Source organism: Bicyclus anynana, chromosome 1 (assembly GCF_947172395.1).
Source record: "Bicyclus anynana chromosome 1, ilBicAnyn1.1, whole genome shotgun sequence".
Classification (NCBI taxonomy): Eukaryota; Metazoa; Arthropoda; class Insecta; order Lepidoptera; family Nymphalidae; genus Bicyclus; species Bicyclus anynana.
Genome location: NC_069083.1, coordinates 7,072,290 through 7,090,944, shown reverse-complemented (window position 1 = coordinate 7,090,944; position 18,655 = coordinate 7,072,290). Strand labels below are relative to the sequence as shown.

The following is an 18,655-nucleotide window of genomic DNA, read 5'->3' as shown; positions in this document are numbered from 1 at the left end:
AGATTTAAGTAAGCAGGTAATTAAGGGTAAGGTATATCTCTATGTTTGTCCTCTCAAACAATCGCTTCTCCGAGCGAGTCTCAGTATTGTTTTAGCCACAAAGAAGTCGCTCGATACAAAGCCTGCGCCGACCTACTTACGACTACTAACGGTGCTATTTATTGAGAGCTTGTCTTTCACAAATGTCTGTTTTAATGTTTATAGATAGTCGTAAATGTTTGGAAGTGTTTACCGATAGTAATAGATAAGCGGGATTAGTTGAAGCTCAGTAATGCCGCAAAGAACTACTACTGTTCTTTTGTTCTTATTTTTTAAAATCTGTTAGGTCTACCAAGAGATGTGCTAAGCACCTTTACCTGCAATATTGAAATGTAAATCTACTTAAAGGTATCGTTGTCATCAACCCATATTCGGCTCACTGCTGAGCTCAAGTCTCCTCTCAGAATGAGAGGGGTAAGGTCACACACTGGCACTTCACACACGCAGAGAATTAAGATAATTCTCTCGTATGCATGCCCCGGACCGGATTCGAACCCACACTCTCCGGAATCGGAGGCAGAGGTCATATCCACTGGGCTATCACGGCTTAAAGGTATAGGTATACGTAATCTTGAGAGTGATTCATAAAACATACAATACTATTTTTCTTTCATTATAATTATTTATTCATTTATACTCTATTGCACAAAAGAAAAACAGCAAAAAAAACAGAAGAAAACATAGAAAACAAATATGAGCAAAGACGGTTTTATTGCTTATACTCGTAGCAATATCTGCCAGTCTACCTTTGGCTAGAGGAATGCGGGATAGTGTAATTAAATTATTATTATTATTGGGGTGACCTCTATCTATTTCTATACATAGGCCTTTCGCAAGGATTTACACAATTTGTATCTTCCATCTAGAGATCATAAAGTGCTTTGACTGTTCGAACTATGTGCCCCCTCCCATTGACAGATATTCAAAGCTTAACTCGTTCCATTTTCTGCTGAGTGACTGAGCCTCATGAGTCCAAACTTCAATTAATGTTCATTTACTATATACAAAAATAAAATCAATTCTAATTATTTATATTAATTATAACCCGTGCGCATTAACCTGGCTACCAAACACATCCATACAAACACAGTACTAAAATCATTCGAGCCAGGTGTCAGGTTAATCCGTACGAGCTGTAATAAGATTTATAATAATTTGTATTAGTACATAGTTGTATATTTAACAGAAAGACGAAAAACAATTCGGTGTGAAAAGTACGGTTGCTGGTTAAATGAAGGCTCTGTTATATATATATATATATATATATATATATATATATATATAACAGAGCCTTATATATATATATATTAGATAGTCGTAAATGTTTGGAAGTGTTTACCGATAGTAATAGATAAGCGGGATTAGTTGAAGCTCAGTAATGCCGCAAAGAACTACTACTGTTCTTTTGTTCTTATTTTTTAAAATCTGTTAGGTCTACCAAGAGATGTGCTAAGCACCTTTACCTGCAATATTGAAATGTAAATCTACTTAAAGGTATCGTTGTCATCAACCCATATTCGGCTCACTGCTGAGCTCAAGTCTCCTCTCAGATATATATATATATATATATATATATATATTAGCCATGTCTTTTAACAATATCAATAGGTATTCGAATTTTTCTTCCAACAAAGCAAAGTGTGGACACGACAACAGTCCAGCGAACAGCAGTTTATCAAGCAGGGATCAATCACAGAACCTCGGCCTTAAGTCCGGTCTCTTGACTTGAGCTATTCAGAATCAATCACCTGTGCGTTCCCTTTGTATAAACACTAAAATAGACTGCATACCCTGAAAACATAATCTATGTATTGAAGAAGGAAGTTAGAAACCTTGTGCAAGCCACTACCTGTACCTCACGAGTCGGACGTGGACACTGGGCAGTGTAGTATACTTTCCAATCTAAAAATAAATAGATTGGTTTTGAAAATCGAGTATCTTTTTTCTACGCTTCAAGAAAGTTAGAGAAAATTCATTGTACTTACTCGTAGCACAATACAATATTCCAAGAAAACAATAAAGGTCACAGCTCAGTAGAGCCACCCAGCAACTAAACTGTACTGACTCGCTTCGTGACAGATTACGAAAGAGGCGATGCAGTGACGTTGAATACTTGACGTAGTGTGTGACGAATGCCATGTCATCGTCACGCGGAAACTCCGTAATGGGGATGACACCCATAACGGAGTTTCGCGGTTAGTATACGAAAAACCTTTCTGTCATCCACAACGCGTTGTGGGTAGTGGAGTCTAATCCAGTCTTTGTCATCCAACCATTTTCTCCTTTGACGACCGGGTACTTTCTTGCCCATTATCTTTCCTTCCAAGATTAATCTTGGAAATAAAAATTGAGCTCTTCTCTGACCAAAGAAGTTCAATTTCCTCTGCATGATGGTAGACATGAGTTCTCTTTTTTGTTCATACGTACCAGTATTCTGATATTTGGTATGAAGCTGTTCACATATCGAATCCTCAATGTTAAAATTCCATGTGCTGTAATTTAAATTAATTTGTATTAATTTAAATTACAGCACATGAGATTTTTTTTAGAGATTTTAATTAAACCAAACATTTTTAGTTTAAAATAAAAAAATCTACTTTCTTTCTGTCTGTTGACGACCTCTATGAAAAGAGAGAAAGGAAGAAAATATCTTTATTGCTACATATGCCACACATCACAATTATTTCAGAATAATATCCTGTGATATGTGGTAGGACCGCATAACCTACAAAAAGGTCCCAGCTTAATATATTGCTACGAGTAGATATATGCTTTATATGCCCATAAGTAAAGAGCATACATCGCTGATTTTCAGCTAGAACCCCGTTCCAAGTGCCACCACAAAACAGGCAACATAAACCCAAATTCAAAACTGAACAATGTGTGGCGCAGTTGGTAGTGCTGTGGTTCTCAACAGAGAGGTTCTGGAGGCCTATTCTGTAACAATGTTTCGTATAACTCTAAAGTTCGAGTTTCGATTTCACCTCTATCTTTCTCTTTCTGTAGTATCGTGTGAGACAGAGAGAGATAGAGGTGAATTCATATGAAACATCATTACAGAATAGGCCTTCGCCCTGTTGGGTTCGATTTCCAGCACGAGTCAGTACAGGATTTTAAAATTCCTAAATTGGCTTAGTTCTGGTCTGGTGGTAGGCATCGGTTACCCTACTGGTAGACGCCGATCGTTTTAGCGTTCCGGTACGATATTGCGTATAGAAACCGTCAGAGGTATCATATGGGTAGAATAAACTTCTACCTTTTCCAAGTAAGACTGCATCTTCACTTGACATCAGGTAAGATCGCACTTGTCGTTGAGTAAAAATAAAAAAAAAAATAGTACCTACTTTCATTTTATATTTCAGACTAATAGGTATAAAAATGCTATAATTTATCAGGTAAATTTATTAACGTAGAAAACTATTTTCACTTGTTTCACATAATTGTACTTCTGAAACTTCATTCCGAGGAATTTCTATTAATCTTTTTAAGTTATTAATTGCTATTAATCTAATAATTAATATTATAGGTTTATTTTATTATAAAATACATATCTACTAATTTCTTAATACAACCAACGATTATGTTTTCTAAGGATAAACCTATTAAATATACTCAAAAACTAAAATCTTTTTCATTACTTTAGGTAAAAGTGACTGAAAATCAATAAAGTTCAATAAACATAACCATCATAATGAGAGCCATTCAAAAGCGTCGTTTTAATCATTATAAATATGATATGATTCATACATTAACTGTAACGGTTAATTTCATCAAAGCGCTCGATGAGGGAAGGTCATCGTACGCTGGATGTTAGACCATTACAATTTGTCATAGCCGCCAGTTAATATCCTGAAAGCTATAGAAATTAAGATAAAATGCCGCCTCCCCGGAAGGTAATACTGCTTAAACGACCACGTACAAAATTATACGAAGCCGTGACAATTTTTTCTTACATCGCTGAAAGAAAGCCGGCGTGATTTATTTAATGAATAAAAATGCCTCCTAGCATCGCCCATTCGCTAGGATATTGCAATTAGCCTCTTTTATAGCATTTTAAATTGCTACCACCGTATCCCACGTAATGAACGACAAAAATTCAAACTAATTTCACCAGATGCCTTATAATTTACCTACCCATTTAGTACAATTAAATAAGGCATCGCGATAAATCATAACAATGAGCGCATTGTCTTACACGTAACGAGATCCGACGCAAAGACGCCTATCTCGATGCGCCGCGTAATCACGTAACGAGATAACGCCTAACACCCTCTCCGGCACAACAAATTAAGTATCAGTGTAGCAATCTGTGAATTACAAGTGTAAATAATCCGAAGGCCGCCCAACCACCACCGTGGGCCGGGCTTTGGGTGAAAAAAAACTCGTTAAAATAGCGGCTTAAAAAAGAAAAGCGCTGAAACGGGAGGCTCGGATCGTATCGGTTTTTCTCGACGCGGGCGGTTCGCTGGGCGGGGCCGGCCGTCAGTAGCGCGCCGCCGGTCGGCTCGAGCGAACGTGTCGCGTCGTTTCTTGTCGCCGTATCGGGCCCATGTGTGAAATTTCGGCATGTTGATGTCGTGAATGGACAAGATGGACTTTCAGAGTGCAATGGAGACGTTCGCTGAGGCATGGGCTGCGGCCAACACGGCCAAGTCGGAAGCACCCAGCGATCTGTCACAGGTCAGTTTTTTTGGATTACCCTCTATTTTTTGTTTATTTACAGTGTTTTCTTTTTTATATTGCGTTTTCTGTAATAAGAGTCTGTTAGTTAATCATAATAATTATTGTGTAACGTTTTCAATTTATACAACTAAAAGTATTTATAGATTTGTTATGTTATGAAATTGTTAGAACATATTTATGTAAAGTTAACAATATGAAAATGTTCCATATCTATTACGAAGACATGGCTCCCCTAATTGTTCCACTCGGACAATAAAGTAGGTGCTTTGCCAAGTTCATCTTGATAAGCGTAATTTGCATAAATATAATGAAACATATACATAATTGAATTATTAATTGGAACAATAGTGATCGATTTTTAGGCAAGGTCGTTTGAAAAATTCAGGATCATTTTAAAGAAATTATAAATTTTGTTGCGGATAATATTTATGTCTAGGTGACAAGTTGTCTGCTAAATATTATATTGCAATTATAACGTTGGTAAAGTTATTTTATTTATTGTTTGATAAGTAAATAAACTGTTAAATAAATTTTACTTTCGTTAATGATATTTATGAAGGGTAGGTACCTACCCTATATTGTCAGTTGATAATAATCCGACTGCAAATTCGTTTGCGTGAAATAACAGTTTTAAAACAAATATAAGATTTCTGTGGTTAAAAATTATATTGGATCCCTAATCCCAGACATTGTAAATCCATAAGAAATGTATATCATATTTGGTTATAACAGAGATTTTAAATAGAAAAATATTTCCACTTTGGCAGGTAGGTATTTATGTGACGATTAGAGGGAATTTGATGATTAACAAATTTATATTTTTTGTTAAAATGTTAATTAGGTAGGTACTAGGTAGGTAAATAGTTTAAATATTGCTGGATAAGATATGTTTTCTTATTATTTATTAGGTATTATTAAATAAATTAACAAACTCTCAACTATATGTGTGTCGTTAAAAAGATAAGTTTCAAACCGTCCAGAGAAGGTATCTCAGTAGGGAAATATAATACTATATATTGTTTTATTTATTAATGTATTGAAAAAATAAACAGAGGGGTAGTTAGAGATATCCACAGGTATTTGGATATACGTACTGTAAGTTGTACTTAACTAAGATTAAAAATTTAGTAAAATATAACTATTTAGTTACTTATTTAATCTATCTGTCTCATCTAGATTAGATAGGTAGGCTGATATATCGCAATATAATAATAATAACTAAATAACGCAATAGGATTGTAAGGTAAATACAAAATATATACGATTTGTACATATATATAATTTAACAATATATCTTAAACAGGTATATAATATATATATAAATTAATCAAACATTACCTAGATATTTTGAAGGTGATTCAAAATTGATAAAACAAATTAAAATTGACAAAATATTAACTTTATGTAAATGAAATGGCCATTAATATAAAACTGATTAATTTTCGATTTTGAATTTTTTAAAGATCTTGTTTTCGGGGTTTTGTTGCCTACTTAGAGGTCACTAAGTTTTATCTATATCTATATTTTAAGATGCAATAGATGCTATACCTACTGTTTTTAACATATATGATATTTATAATACTTAATGATATGAAGGCTTCGGTCAATGAGTAGATATTGTAGATAAAAGAAGAATATTACTTATTGAATTCCTATATTTGACAAATATTACAAATTTTAGTGTAAATGGACTTTGACGAATGATCATCTATTATTTTAGATGCTCCGCCCGGGCGTCAGAGTGAAATGAAAATTGAAGGTATTTACCGTTTTCAAAAGAGTAATGATTTTGGCATTCTATGTATGTATTTTTCAAAAGATTTTTAAAAAATGTTATTACACGTAAACTCTGTGTCTATTACTATTTTTGATGACCTTTTTTACACACAGTTTTAACTGAACGGTCAGTTTAGAAATAACACTTAACGAATACAAATGTAATGAAAGGTATTATGTATAAATTAGCTTATGTCTAGTATTTAGTGGTTTATCTTAGCTGTGGCTAATTGGGTACGGGGAAATACTTAACGTCGAGGGATTCATTTTCCGGTATGACGCACCATTGACCTGTCAGGGGTACAAATCTTACTTCTTTCAAGTTATGTACCTTTTTAGACTATTAAAAGACTGTGTTTTTAGTAAATTTCAATAAATACATGTTTTTTACTAAAATATTTACTTTACTAAGTCCTCAATTTATGAAAATGATTGAAATATCACTGCTAACAAGTATATACCACTATAAATATACCTACCATTGTTGGTTTATAAATTACCTTCGGCAGTGTATATTGCCTCGCTGTCTAATTTAATGTAAAGTTACCACTTCAATTTTATAGTTCATTAAACCAAAGAAGAAAAAGTCCATTAAATGAGCGCGTTTTGTGTGAAGAATTTTAAGCGTAACTAAGTGACACCATCCGTGACTTAATGGGGTCTATTAATATAGGTAGTTGCTTAACTAAGCACTTCAACCACCGGGTTAATAGTTACCATAAACTATTTAATTATTGATTATAAAGTTAATTATCAATTGCTTATTTAATTAATCTATATATTTCTTTATAAATGTATTAACTGACTGATTGGCATATCAACACCTATACTAAAGCCTTTCTTGATGTGTACTGTTTACCAACAAAGAAATTAGTAATGAAGGTAGAAAATGCATTTCATTTCATAACTTATTTATTTTAAATTATGTATGGTTTGTTAATAAAATGTTATATAAAATATATTAACCATCTAATTGTTCTAAGCTTATTAATCAAATTTATTTTCATTAATTTAAGAGTGAGTTAATTATAATTATTATTAGATGTGAAATGATTTATACCGTCATTTTTAATTTGTTTGTTGGTAAACAGTACTCACCAAAAAAGGCTGTAGTATAGTAGAGACTACTTTATGATATTTTTGCTCACTAAGACTGGATTTTAGACATAAATAGACTTTAAGGTAGAAAACGTTAGAGGAACCTCTGTATGAAAGCATGTTTTTTTGTAATGAGAAGGTTTAAAGTTTTCCAAAAAGTCGCGAATGTATGCAAGTTGCTTATCCATTGAAGAAAATAAAACATAACGGATATAAAACAATATCCTAACACTATTGCTTACTACTCAAAAGTCTGTCTTTTTTCATTTTTACAATTTAATTTGTAGAAGATTTATTGATGTCACTATTTTTGTTCAAACAAGATTTTGTACAAAAATCTTATATAGCTTTTCAAAATCTAAAAGTTTTCTAAAATAATTAGATAGACACTATAATGAACTAAGTTTTTGAAAAGCACCTTCTTATATTTCAAAAGTTCCGTAATTAAGTGTTTAAAGCAATCAATTAAAATGAAATTCTAAGTGCTACATTCGTAGCATTCCGTAATATGCAAATTTTATATGTTCGACGTAAGTTATCTCGACAGTTTAGAGTAGGTTGTAAAGTTGGCATGTTTATTTGATTGTCAATCAGATATGGAACCGGTTTTGATGGATCTATTTGTCTGACAACGAACCGATAGTCTTTAACAGTAATTTTTATAGAAATATTTTGTGATAGCAGATTCCCCGTGGACACACACAGTACCATTTCTTGTGGGAATGCGGTGATAAAATCAATGCATGCCTTTGTTACTCTCTGATAATGTGGCTGTCCATTGGTGAAAGAATTTACCTATGAAAGTTCGGTTGATGATTTGCTGGTATGAGTGGTAGTCAAACATTCAATACCGTCAATCAGGCATGGTTAGGAAATTAATTAAATATTACTTGTTTTTAACCGACTTCCAAAAAGGAGGAGGTTCTACGTTCGGCTGTATGTATGTTTTTTTTCTTTCTTTTTTTTTTTCATGTATGTCCAGCGATAATTCCGTCAATTATGGACCGATTTTGAAAATTCTTTTTTTGTTTTGAAGGGTTTTAACGAAATTGATTTAGGAATTTATCTATCTAAAACACCAAATATTGATAATTTCCACTATCATTATTCATTTCGTTATTTATTATACTTATTGTCATATGGACACAAGTGACTTTAACTGCATACAATACATATTCGAAGTAAAAATAATAAAAAACTAATTCTAAAAAAAGTAATAAAGAAAACTCATGTTTCTCCAGATTTATAAAAATGCATTATATTTTAAGCATTAATTTATTTATTAAAGTGAAGTTTAAATATTACTGATTAGGTCCATACTACTTTGAAGTGAATTGATGCTTAAATTTTAATCTATGTTTATTAATATGGCCGGATCAATAAAAGCTATCTCTATATCTAATAGTCAGTGTGAATTCGCTCTAGCTGTCTGTCTAGGTCATCACTTAAACATGCTGTCTAAACTTTATAGTGTTATATTTATTACTCGTAAAACAAATTTGCTAAGAAACTTATCGACAGATTTCCCATAATAATATACGTTTTTAAAATAGTCGTTATAATCACTGTGGGCAAAATATATATTTTTTATAAATATACAGAATTTACACTGTGCTAAATTCCACAAGGGAATTAACACTATTAAATAAAGGAATGCACCTCAAATTAATAGAATATAATGTGGTTTTCACTAATACAATTTAATTAGTAGGTAATTCTTGTTTTAACTATTTGTCACGTAGGTAAGCCAAAAATATTTCATTTTATTTTTTGTCTGTCTGTCTGTACCGTATATTATGTTGACTGGGCATCACGCTGAAACTACTAATTGAAATCAAATGAAACTTAACACGATTTGAGGACATAATACAAAGAAGTCTATAGGATACTTTTATCGTGAAAATGAAATCAGAAGGGAGTTCAACGGGTTGGAAATTTGTAAGGAAAATACTTCAGTTTTTAAATTACATTTGTAAAAATTGGTGTACTATCAGAAAAATAAAAAAAAAATATGTCATTCAAGGTTTCACAAAATTCTATCCCTAAAGGTTAAAAACGTGTTAGAGTTATTTCAATATAAATCGTTAGTTTTTCGAGTTTTAGTTTTGTAAAATGATTATTGGACTATTCAATATATTATACAATAAAACATGCAAAATTATAAATAGAAGGGGGTGAAATAGGGGTTGAAAGTTTACATCAATGTCCACGCAGCCCAAGTCGCAGGCGTCCGCTAGTTTACAATATACACAGTAGCATTCGTTAGCATATTCATATTACGTGGAACTTTGAGATGACAGATGCGGAATTAAATAATGCAAGTGGCCCGTGCCGCAGACGTGCTGTTAGTTTAGCACAAAACCCAAAAATAATTGTGTAACGTTCCAAATTTGTAACATAAAAACAATTAATAATACCGGGAACCGTGAGTGGCAAGAACTACAATATCAGGCGGGGAAGAGAAAAACTGTGATCGGTTTTGTGGACAATAATGTGAGGCCACAGACTAGATGTACCGATAGAGGATGGTTTTGCGTACAAACATGTTCATTTAAACTTATAATAGAAAAATTAAATAACGTAACATTGTGATGCAATTTTTTTCTTGGTTTATTGTTATTTCACATATACTAAAAATCTACCTGCATAAACTAAACCACATTGTTTGTAATGTTTTGATAAAAATAATTTAATTTTTCATAAGTATAACCATTAATCTGTTAAATTACCCGTTTTGTAATTTATGTTTCTCATTTCAATAACTCAAATGATTTGATAGCGGAAAATGATATCTACTACTTAAATTTTTCATGTTTCTATAAAAACTATATTTTGTTTCATATAGGTAATATATCCAAATAGCTCTTCAATTACCCTCTCTTATTTGGTCCTGTAGAACCATTAAGATATTAAAATTAATAGTAATTAATTTTTCAAAACAATAACGATTAACTAACGTCTATTTGAAACCAAAATAAAATTTTGCCTTGTTATCAGACGTATTCTTTAATTTTAATATTTCTCCTTCTATTGTCCATCATTAGTCTGAGTGAGTCTATTTTCTACAGATTCGGATAAGTTGTGTACAGAATTCATTTCACACAGCGTATCCACGGCGAATCCAACATCGACTACAGATGAAATTACTACTGAAGTATTAACATTGTAATCTAATTGTATGGCTAATTTATAGCATTGTAAACTCGGAGCTAAAAAAACTTCAATCGTGCAATGGCATTCTGTAAAACGGTTACTTCGTTGCGCGTCGTTGATTACGCAGGCAAAGTATTCTATCATTTCGTATAAGCTCACACAGCTCGGCCGGGAAAGAACTACTACCATGTTTAAATGTGTCGCCAAACAGTAAATAAATACGTTTTCACCTCACTTGCTCGGAAAAGTTACTTTTCCCGCGCCCTTGAATGCCTCGCAATGCTCATGATTCTTTTTTCGAACTCCCCGCTTCGCTTGCTCGGCATTTAATACGCACTCGCCGTAAAAATCAATTTTGCTACCTGGCATAACAAATAACTATTTATTCTTAAACAATTGAGGATCTGGAGACTTAAAACAATAATTAAATCAAATAATTAGCTACTATACCTATTTACCTATGTTGGTATCGTATGATAGAGCTGGCAATCATTTAGCCTCCCAAAAATGAGGTAGGCGGGCTCTCGGTCTATCATTTACGTAGAGTTTATAATAAATCGGCCATATTTGATTTAAACCTCAATTTTCTTCAAAGTAAATGAACCCTAAATAGTAGTGATTAGGTCCACTTTACTTTGAAAATTGAGTTGTAAATTTTAATCTATGCTTATAAATATGACCGTCTATGTAGACAGATTAAAATTTTCTCATTTTGTTGTTATTATCTTGTTGGTCTATTCCACTTACTTACTTTTAATATTCACTCGGCTACTGTATTTTAACTATAGGACAAATCTGGCATAATAATTAAAGGACATGCCCTAATTTTGTATGGAGGCTGGGCCTTTATTCCGTGTGTCAATTAAGCAAAACAAATTATTTTCATCTTAAAAGAACATAAAATATAGGGCTTAAAATCCATAATACAAAAAAATTGGAACCCGCATTTTTTCTTAATTAGTTAAATAAAATGTATTTTTTTCATTAGCAGACAAAGTATTAGTTTAATAGAGTTTTTTTATCATGGCAACATGCTTGTAACCCTGACAGATTGTCAGTGATCTTCGCATAGTAGCGTTCGTATATATGGCGTTTTTATAGCAATTTAATGTTTCTTTTTAACTTGTGTCATGTCAAATGACAATATTACATGACATTGACAGCTTACACCGGATATGATTTCAATTCTAGGTGTTTTTATTGGCTGTTTTGAACATTTTTACTGCATTGTCTTATTTTGTAGACAAGGGAGCGAAACAAAAAAAAATTTATCTAATTAATGCAGGTTCCAAAAATTCTGAAAATTTGTATCTTCGATCCGTAAAAAATACTATCGACCAGCTTATAAATTATAAATAATAAAGGCCTATTTTGGGACATGTCCATTATGTAAATAATTTAGTAAAAATGCGAAATTATGTAATATTTTTATTGTCACTCAAAAATTACATAAAATAATATTACAAAATATTGATCGTCAGCAGAATTGAAAAAAAAATAATTACGGCAGAATATAGATCACCGTCTGACGTCTTAGATCGTTATCACGAGGTACGCATTACAATACGCAGTCGGTATGTGATTAGAAAACGTACACGTCTGATAGATTAGATGATAGGATTTAGTAATGGATTAATGACGGATGCAAAAAAAGTAAGTAACAGTCGTAGGAGAAAATTTATTTATTAAATTTTAATACAAGTTGTTACTTAACATCAAAACAATTACTTAATACAAATGAATGACGACCTTTGCCGTTTGTATAAGATTTCCTAAAAATACGCAAAAGATCAATTAATATTCATTGTTGTGATATTTGGTTATTTAAATAATCTATTTTCCAAATAAATATGATTAATGTAAATAAATTGGAATAAAAAAATCGTTATTAATTTTATCATCTTACAATTATTGCACAGATATTATTTTACTACTTAGACACGTAATGTTTATTTGTTCGCGATAATAAAATACAGGTACAAACTTAAATTCGAATTAGCAATATTAGGACTACATGTTTGATTCAAACCTTTCCAAATACACAGAACATATTAAAAGCTAAAGCTAACGTTGTGCGGTTGAACATTAAAAATTTTCATCAAATTCACCAACACATATCTACCTACGAGTACGTCTTATATAAAACGTACCTACGGGAAAATAGCACAAATCTCGCATAACTTGCCTGGGCAGAAGATTATAGACACAGCAAAAATTAATATATTGCTATCCGCTAGACAGTAAGTAAATATAATAAAATATTGGCTATCGGTAGAGTTAAGTACAGTATAAATTATTATTGCTGTTTGCGAAACTTAAAATATGAAAAGAAACTAAATTAAAACTCAACAATACCATTACACGTACAAAAATCGCTGACTAATAAAAATGAAACGTAAACCCAACTCAACTCGATTAAAGCGATAAGAGTGTTTACAAAATTATAATTCGCTTGTGCTAATCCGTTATCGTGGATTATTGTTCCGCCGATAACTGCAGCTACTATTACCTATTGTCGATAACGTGAATGTATAGAATGACGTGCAATTTTATTTCTACACGCGGTATTCACATGGGATTTAGCCTTGGATTCTTACACAGTTTCTTTAATAATGGTTGACACAAACACACCTGATGAGACGTGGAAAAGCATAAGCTGTGTGCTTACCTCATCGGTTATGGGACCTATCCTCGCGTATGAATGGTGAATTTTACATTTCCTAAACATTCATCTCTGGTGTGGTAAGGTTTTAGCCGTGGTTATCACCATCACGATTTCCAGTATGACGCCCCTTAGAAATCACTTCCTTTTTAACTGATATATTATGTAATTGCATAAAAACTTGATAAAATAATAATAATTTGATAAAGACGTAAAACTGCCGTTACGTAGAACTATCATCATTATCATCATCATATCAGCCAATGGACGTCTACAGCAGGTGTCTTTTGTAGGGACTTCCAAACATCACGATGCAAAGCCGCCTGCATCCAGCATCCCTATGTTAGTCCCTGTGGGGGTCGACCATTGCGTTTTCTAGTGCAAGGTCACCATTGCAGCATCTTGGGAACCCAACGTCCATCGGTTTTTGGAACTATGTAGTCATCATGGCAGAAACTCTTTATGACCTCAGCAGAGTTTTTAACAGGTGGGCCTGAAAATGAAAGAACCATAAAGAAAGGTGTACATATGTTTTCTGTGCCATAGCCGTCAATCTTTCCATAGGACTGAAGGTGCTAAATGTTACACCATTGCAATTCAGAGCCACCAAATTTTTGTGTAAACACGAAACTTCAATCTGCACCGCAAACCGAGCACCGTTACGGGTGACGATGACTCGGAGCGTAACAAAAAACCGTCGACAAATTACATCTCAGGTACATAGAAAGTGGACGCGTGCCAAACTTGCCGCGCAAAAAGCCAGAGTTTATAGTGATCAAATCCGTGCAATTACACACGTAGTACTGTGTCAGGTGAGATACTGCGTGGTCCAATTTGCCTTGGATCCAGGCACAATGCTCTCAGATCTAATTACCGGCCACGCGCGCTAGCCCCCATTGTGATAATATAATCGATCTATATTTGACGCGGATCATTTTTTCATGGTTTTCAAGTGAAGTATCATATTTTTTGTGCCACGAACAGCAATAAGCTACTCTTGCTCTTGTTGCCCGACTCGATTGAGTTAAAGATATTGTAATATGCCGTTTTTTGCGCGCCCGCCCGATCATCTGTTCAAAGTGAGCATGAATATTTGAATTGCTGTGTAATAGAGTCGGAAAGATTAATCTACGTTTTGATTAACAAATCGATTTCTGTATACGGCCGTGTGTCGGTGCAGCGGCTGGCGTGCGGCTGACGTGCGGCGCCCGTGCCCGCTAATGGGCTCCACCTCGCGGATAAAGCGTCGAACCGTTACCTTTCTCAAATCACGTACACTATTGTAATATCCAATCGGCCAGAAATGAGATTGCGGCTAACAAGTTATTTACATTGACGTTTTAATATGTTGAGTGACTGAAAAAACTATTTAAAAAGGTAATTATAAAGTGGCGCTCGTAATAGCCACCGTACGCGTCGGCACGCCGCCTTTGTGACGCAGCTAAACCCTCGAGATTAATTTTGGCGGGACAATGAACGGTCCGTAGTCAAAATGCTTCGATAAATGTTACGAGTAAGTTGCGATATCGGTGTGTCAATTCTAAATTTTCGAAAGCTTCGCTCGCGCGCTCCTCGGAAAGATAGGATCTTTATTGCGGCAGGCTTTTTGGGGAAAAATGATTAATAAAGGGATCGGCGCGGACGGATAAGTAGTCGAGATTGACGGAATGATGCGAGGTCTGTGACCGGGTCGGCGGGGCGGCGGGGGGAGGAAGCCGCGGGGCTGCATTGCGCGAACGTGCCCAAAAACTAACCATAATTTACGGACAAGTAGTCGGGACGGCTGCCGAAGACACGCGCGGTGTTTTTGCACTGCCCCGATCCTGTTACAAAGCAAATTTCTCACGAACATCGGACGCACATCTTTGCGGAATTGCGCGTTAATGACAGTGGAAAATTAAGAGCGGCCACGATCTGTTTTCTGATAATACGAGCGAGTTCACCTCAAGCGATGTCAATTTTTCGCATAAATTTGGAACTGTAACTTGTATTCATTCCGCCAGATTTTTAGGACTCCCAAAGGGTAAAACAAGACCCTATTATTCAACTTGACTGGTTATTCGAATAAATTTGCAAACTGTGGAGTTAATGTGTCTTACATTAACTCCATCAGTTAGACTTTATAGTACCTTAGTGTACGTGTAAAGGATTTTACAAAATGACAGAAGATAAAAAGCAGCATAAATAGTCGGGTGCGGTGCACTGAATTTTGGCCCACGGCTAGACAGGGCCGGATTGGAAACAGAGTTATATTTATTAATAAAAATGCTAGAGGTAATTAGTAGAAACGTGTTAAAGTTGAAGTGATGATTGCACTACTTCAACCTCAACCGACTACACCTCAGATGATCACTGCAGCTGCAAAATTCTCCCGTTTTTCTTCTGTGAATTTGCTACGATTTTTTCAATATTACGAGTATAATTTGAAGAAGCTTATCTGTGTGTCTTTATCTTATTGAAGAAGCTTATCTTTATGTTATGTTGAATGTCTGTCGAGGGTTTTCAAAATTTTCAAATTTATTTTTATGACAATATGATACATGAATTTGTGAATGGTACACGAATTCTTTCTTTCCGACTCAATGACTTTAACTATTGGACTAAGAGTAACGTGTCGATAGTTGTTAGAAAAACTCAGAGTCGTCCAACTGCTTTTATTAGTGGGTCCATTGAATATTTATTGGAATCATTTCCATATACCTAAGCATATTCACGCCATGTTTACCCGATTAGTAGGCTTAAGGATTACGAAAACCAAGAAGTTCAGAGTTGGGAAGTCGGTGGTATCAAACCTTCGGAGGGCATAAGTCATCAGTTGCCTTCATTGTATTGTAGATAGATTGATTAGTTAACGCGCGAAAGCATTACTTGCTTTCGCGCCACAAACCAGTAAACTTAAAATTAAGTTATTTTTTAGCGATATCGTTTAAATTGGAACTGCAGTAAAATTAAGGGTGCGTGCAAACGGAATGCGATTGTTCTTTTTTAAGTTGTTGACGTGAGAAGATTTGCTTCGCTGTAGGCGGTCATGATGGCCTCATTATTTTATAATTATGCCAATGCAATTTCTCGTATGAACATTAAAACATAATCAAAATTATAAATTTAATTTAGACTGATAGATAATTATATTTATTTAGAAAAATCAAACTAAATAAATCCGTAGTTTAGGGACCCGTGTATAATTGAATACCCTTTTCAGCTGGGATATATTATGATAAATTCATAATATTGGTAGGTATGAAAGAAAGATATACTTATTTCTCGTATTTTAGCAGTTCCAGGGGCGGACCAGTGTCTTTCCTTGTTGACATGTATTAACTACAGTAATGCAAATCATTAATTTATTAATAAACCCTCATCAGATTATGAGTACAATTCCCGTCAATTGTAAAATTTCGTAACACAGTTTTTCCGATTATTTGGAGGGGCACTAATGTTTTGGTTATAATTAAATTTAAAATAACAAATATTTTTTTTAAAGATTTTTGCCATTTGATTTTAAATATAAAATAACTAGCGGACGCCCGCGAATTCGTCCGCGTTAAACTCGATGTAAACTACCCCTACCCAACTCTACCCCTACCCTACCCCTACCTTTTCCTGAATTTTCTTTGCTATAAACCTCACGGAGCCCGAGACCTGGAAATCGGTTCGTGCGTTCTGGAGTTATAGCGTTAGAAAGGAAAACCCGACTTATTTTTATATAGTACAAATGGCAAAAATCTTTAAAAAAATTTTTTTGCTTCCATGATTTGACTACACTATATACCATCAGGTCATGATACATAAAAGCTTATAAATAAAGCTTGATACTTACTGCAGTTTAACATAAACAGCCGGCAGTGTTGTGTTTACACATAAACATTGTCGTTAACAAACAATGGTTAAGCAATGTCATATCGACTGAAAGTGTGCCATTCCAATTAGCTACTGTGTTATATTTTTCTCAACAGAATAACAAATAAGTTCTGCTATTACAACGGAACTTAATAGACCGGATTAAGTAATAAGTATTAAAGTGGTCAAAGATTGCAAAACTGCCTGAGATTGCGAAAGGTAAATTAAAAATCGAATTGGCTTTTGGCAGCGCTGCGTCCGCGACGTGTACCTACTTGGCTTGAATTGTTTGCAAAAGAGCGATATAAATGAACTATGTCATTTGCTTAATATGGATCATTTGATCATCAACACTAAAATTATGATAACAGAACAGATTTTTTGATCGTTTGTTATTACTACGACATTACTGAAACGATTTGTATGATCCAATAGAAATATACATTCAATAGTAGCAAGTAACACATGCTATAATTTATTCCCATATTTCCATGGGAACGGGATCTACACGGGTGAAACCGCGGAGGTTCGCTAGTCTCATAATAATTGTATTGCTTAATTCACAGATTAATTAATTACCGATATTGGAAATACACAGGTACAAGTCAAATGTCAGTGAGATTACGAGTAGATGCGATATGCATTGACTGACTCATGAGTCATGAGTGAGCCGGCTCGTCTATGTATGTTTTTAAATTTATGCTTTTTATCAATGAACTGGTTATCTAATATGAGTTTTTATATAGAATAAAATGTAAATGTATATGTTCTATACTAACTATAAAGTATATTCTGAGTGTTTTTAAAGTAAAGAATTAATATAAGCGAAGTAAAAGAAAGAAAAAGCTTATTGGACACAATTACAAGTACTGTTTCTGAATGGAAGTAGAAAAATAAAGTTATTTTACCTAAACGAAGTCCGCGCTTGTTGTTCTCCAATGAATATTTTGCGATTTAAATAACCAAATGACTTTTTGTTATTAATGTTAGGATTTTAAAATAACTCTGCCGATACTTAAGACAGCCATTGCGCGGCATCATCCTAAGGCCGGAAAATTCATTTGCTTGTCTTTTCCGATAGGGTGGTATAATAGTTGAAATAATTTTAAGTAACAGTAAATGAGCTGTATCACAAATGAGTGATATAGCTCTTTATGAAAAAAGATCTATATCCATCATTTCGTTTCAGTGGCCCGCCATGCACACCTCTACGGTCCCCCGTCCCGCCATAATTGCGGGCAACGTGCGCGCAGATTATCAGAAGCAAGTGCGTTCGATAACGCATGCGCACGAACGCATGTTATTAAATTTATTCCTTTTTAGCCGGAATCTGCATAATGAGGGGGGCAAAAAAGGCACGTAATCGCTAGATTGCACGTCGCGAAGGAGAAAGGCGATCTTTGT

General features: G+C 34.0%; 1 protein-coding gene across 2 annotated transcripts in view; it reads left to right on the top strand.

Moving 5' to 3' along the window:
* The first annotated feature begins 4,512 nt into the window (after nucleotides 1-4,512).
* LOC112055226 (homeobox protein dve-1) overlaps nucleotides 4,513-18,655 on the top strand; it is a 134,331-nt gene continuing 120,188 nt past the window's right edge. For both annotated transcript variants that reach the window (XM_052891165.1, XM_052891160.1), the window contains exon 1: nucleotides 4,513-4,719. In XM_052891165.1, coding sequence (XP_052747125.1) covers nucleotides 4,621-4,719 — 99 coding nt within the window. In that variant the 5' untranslated portion in view covers nucleotides 4,513-4,620. The remainder of the gene's footprint in view (nucleotides 4,720-18,655) is intronic.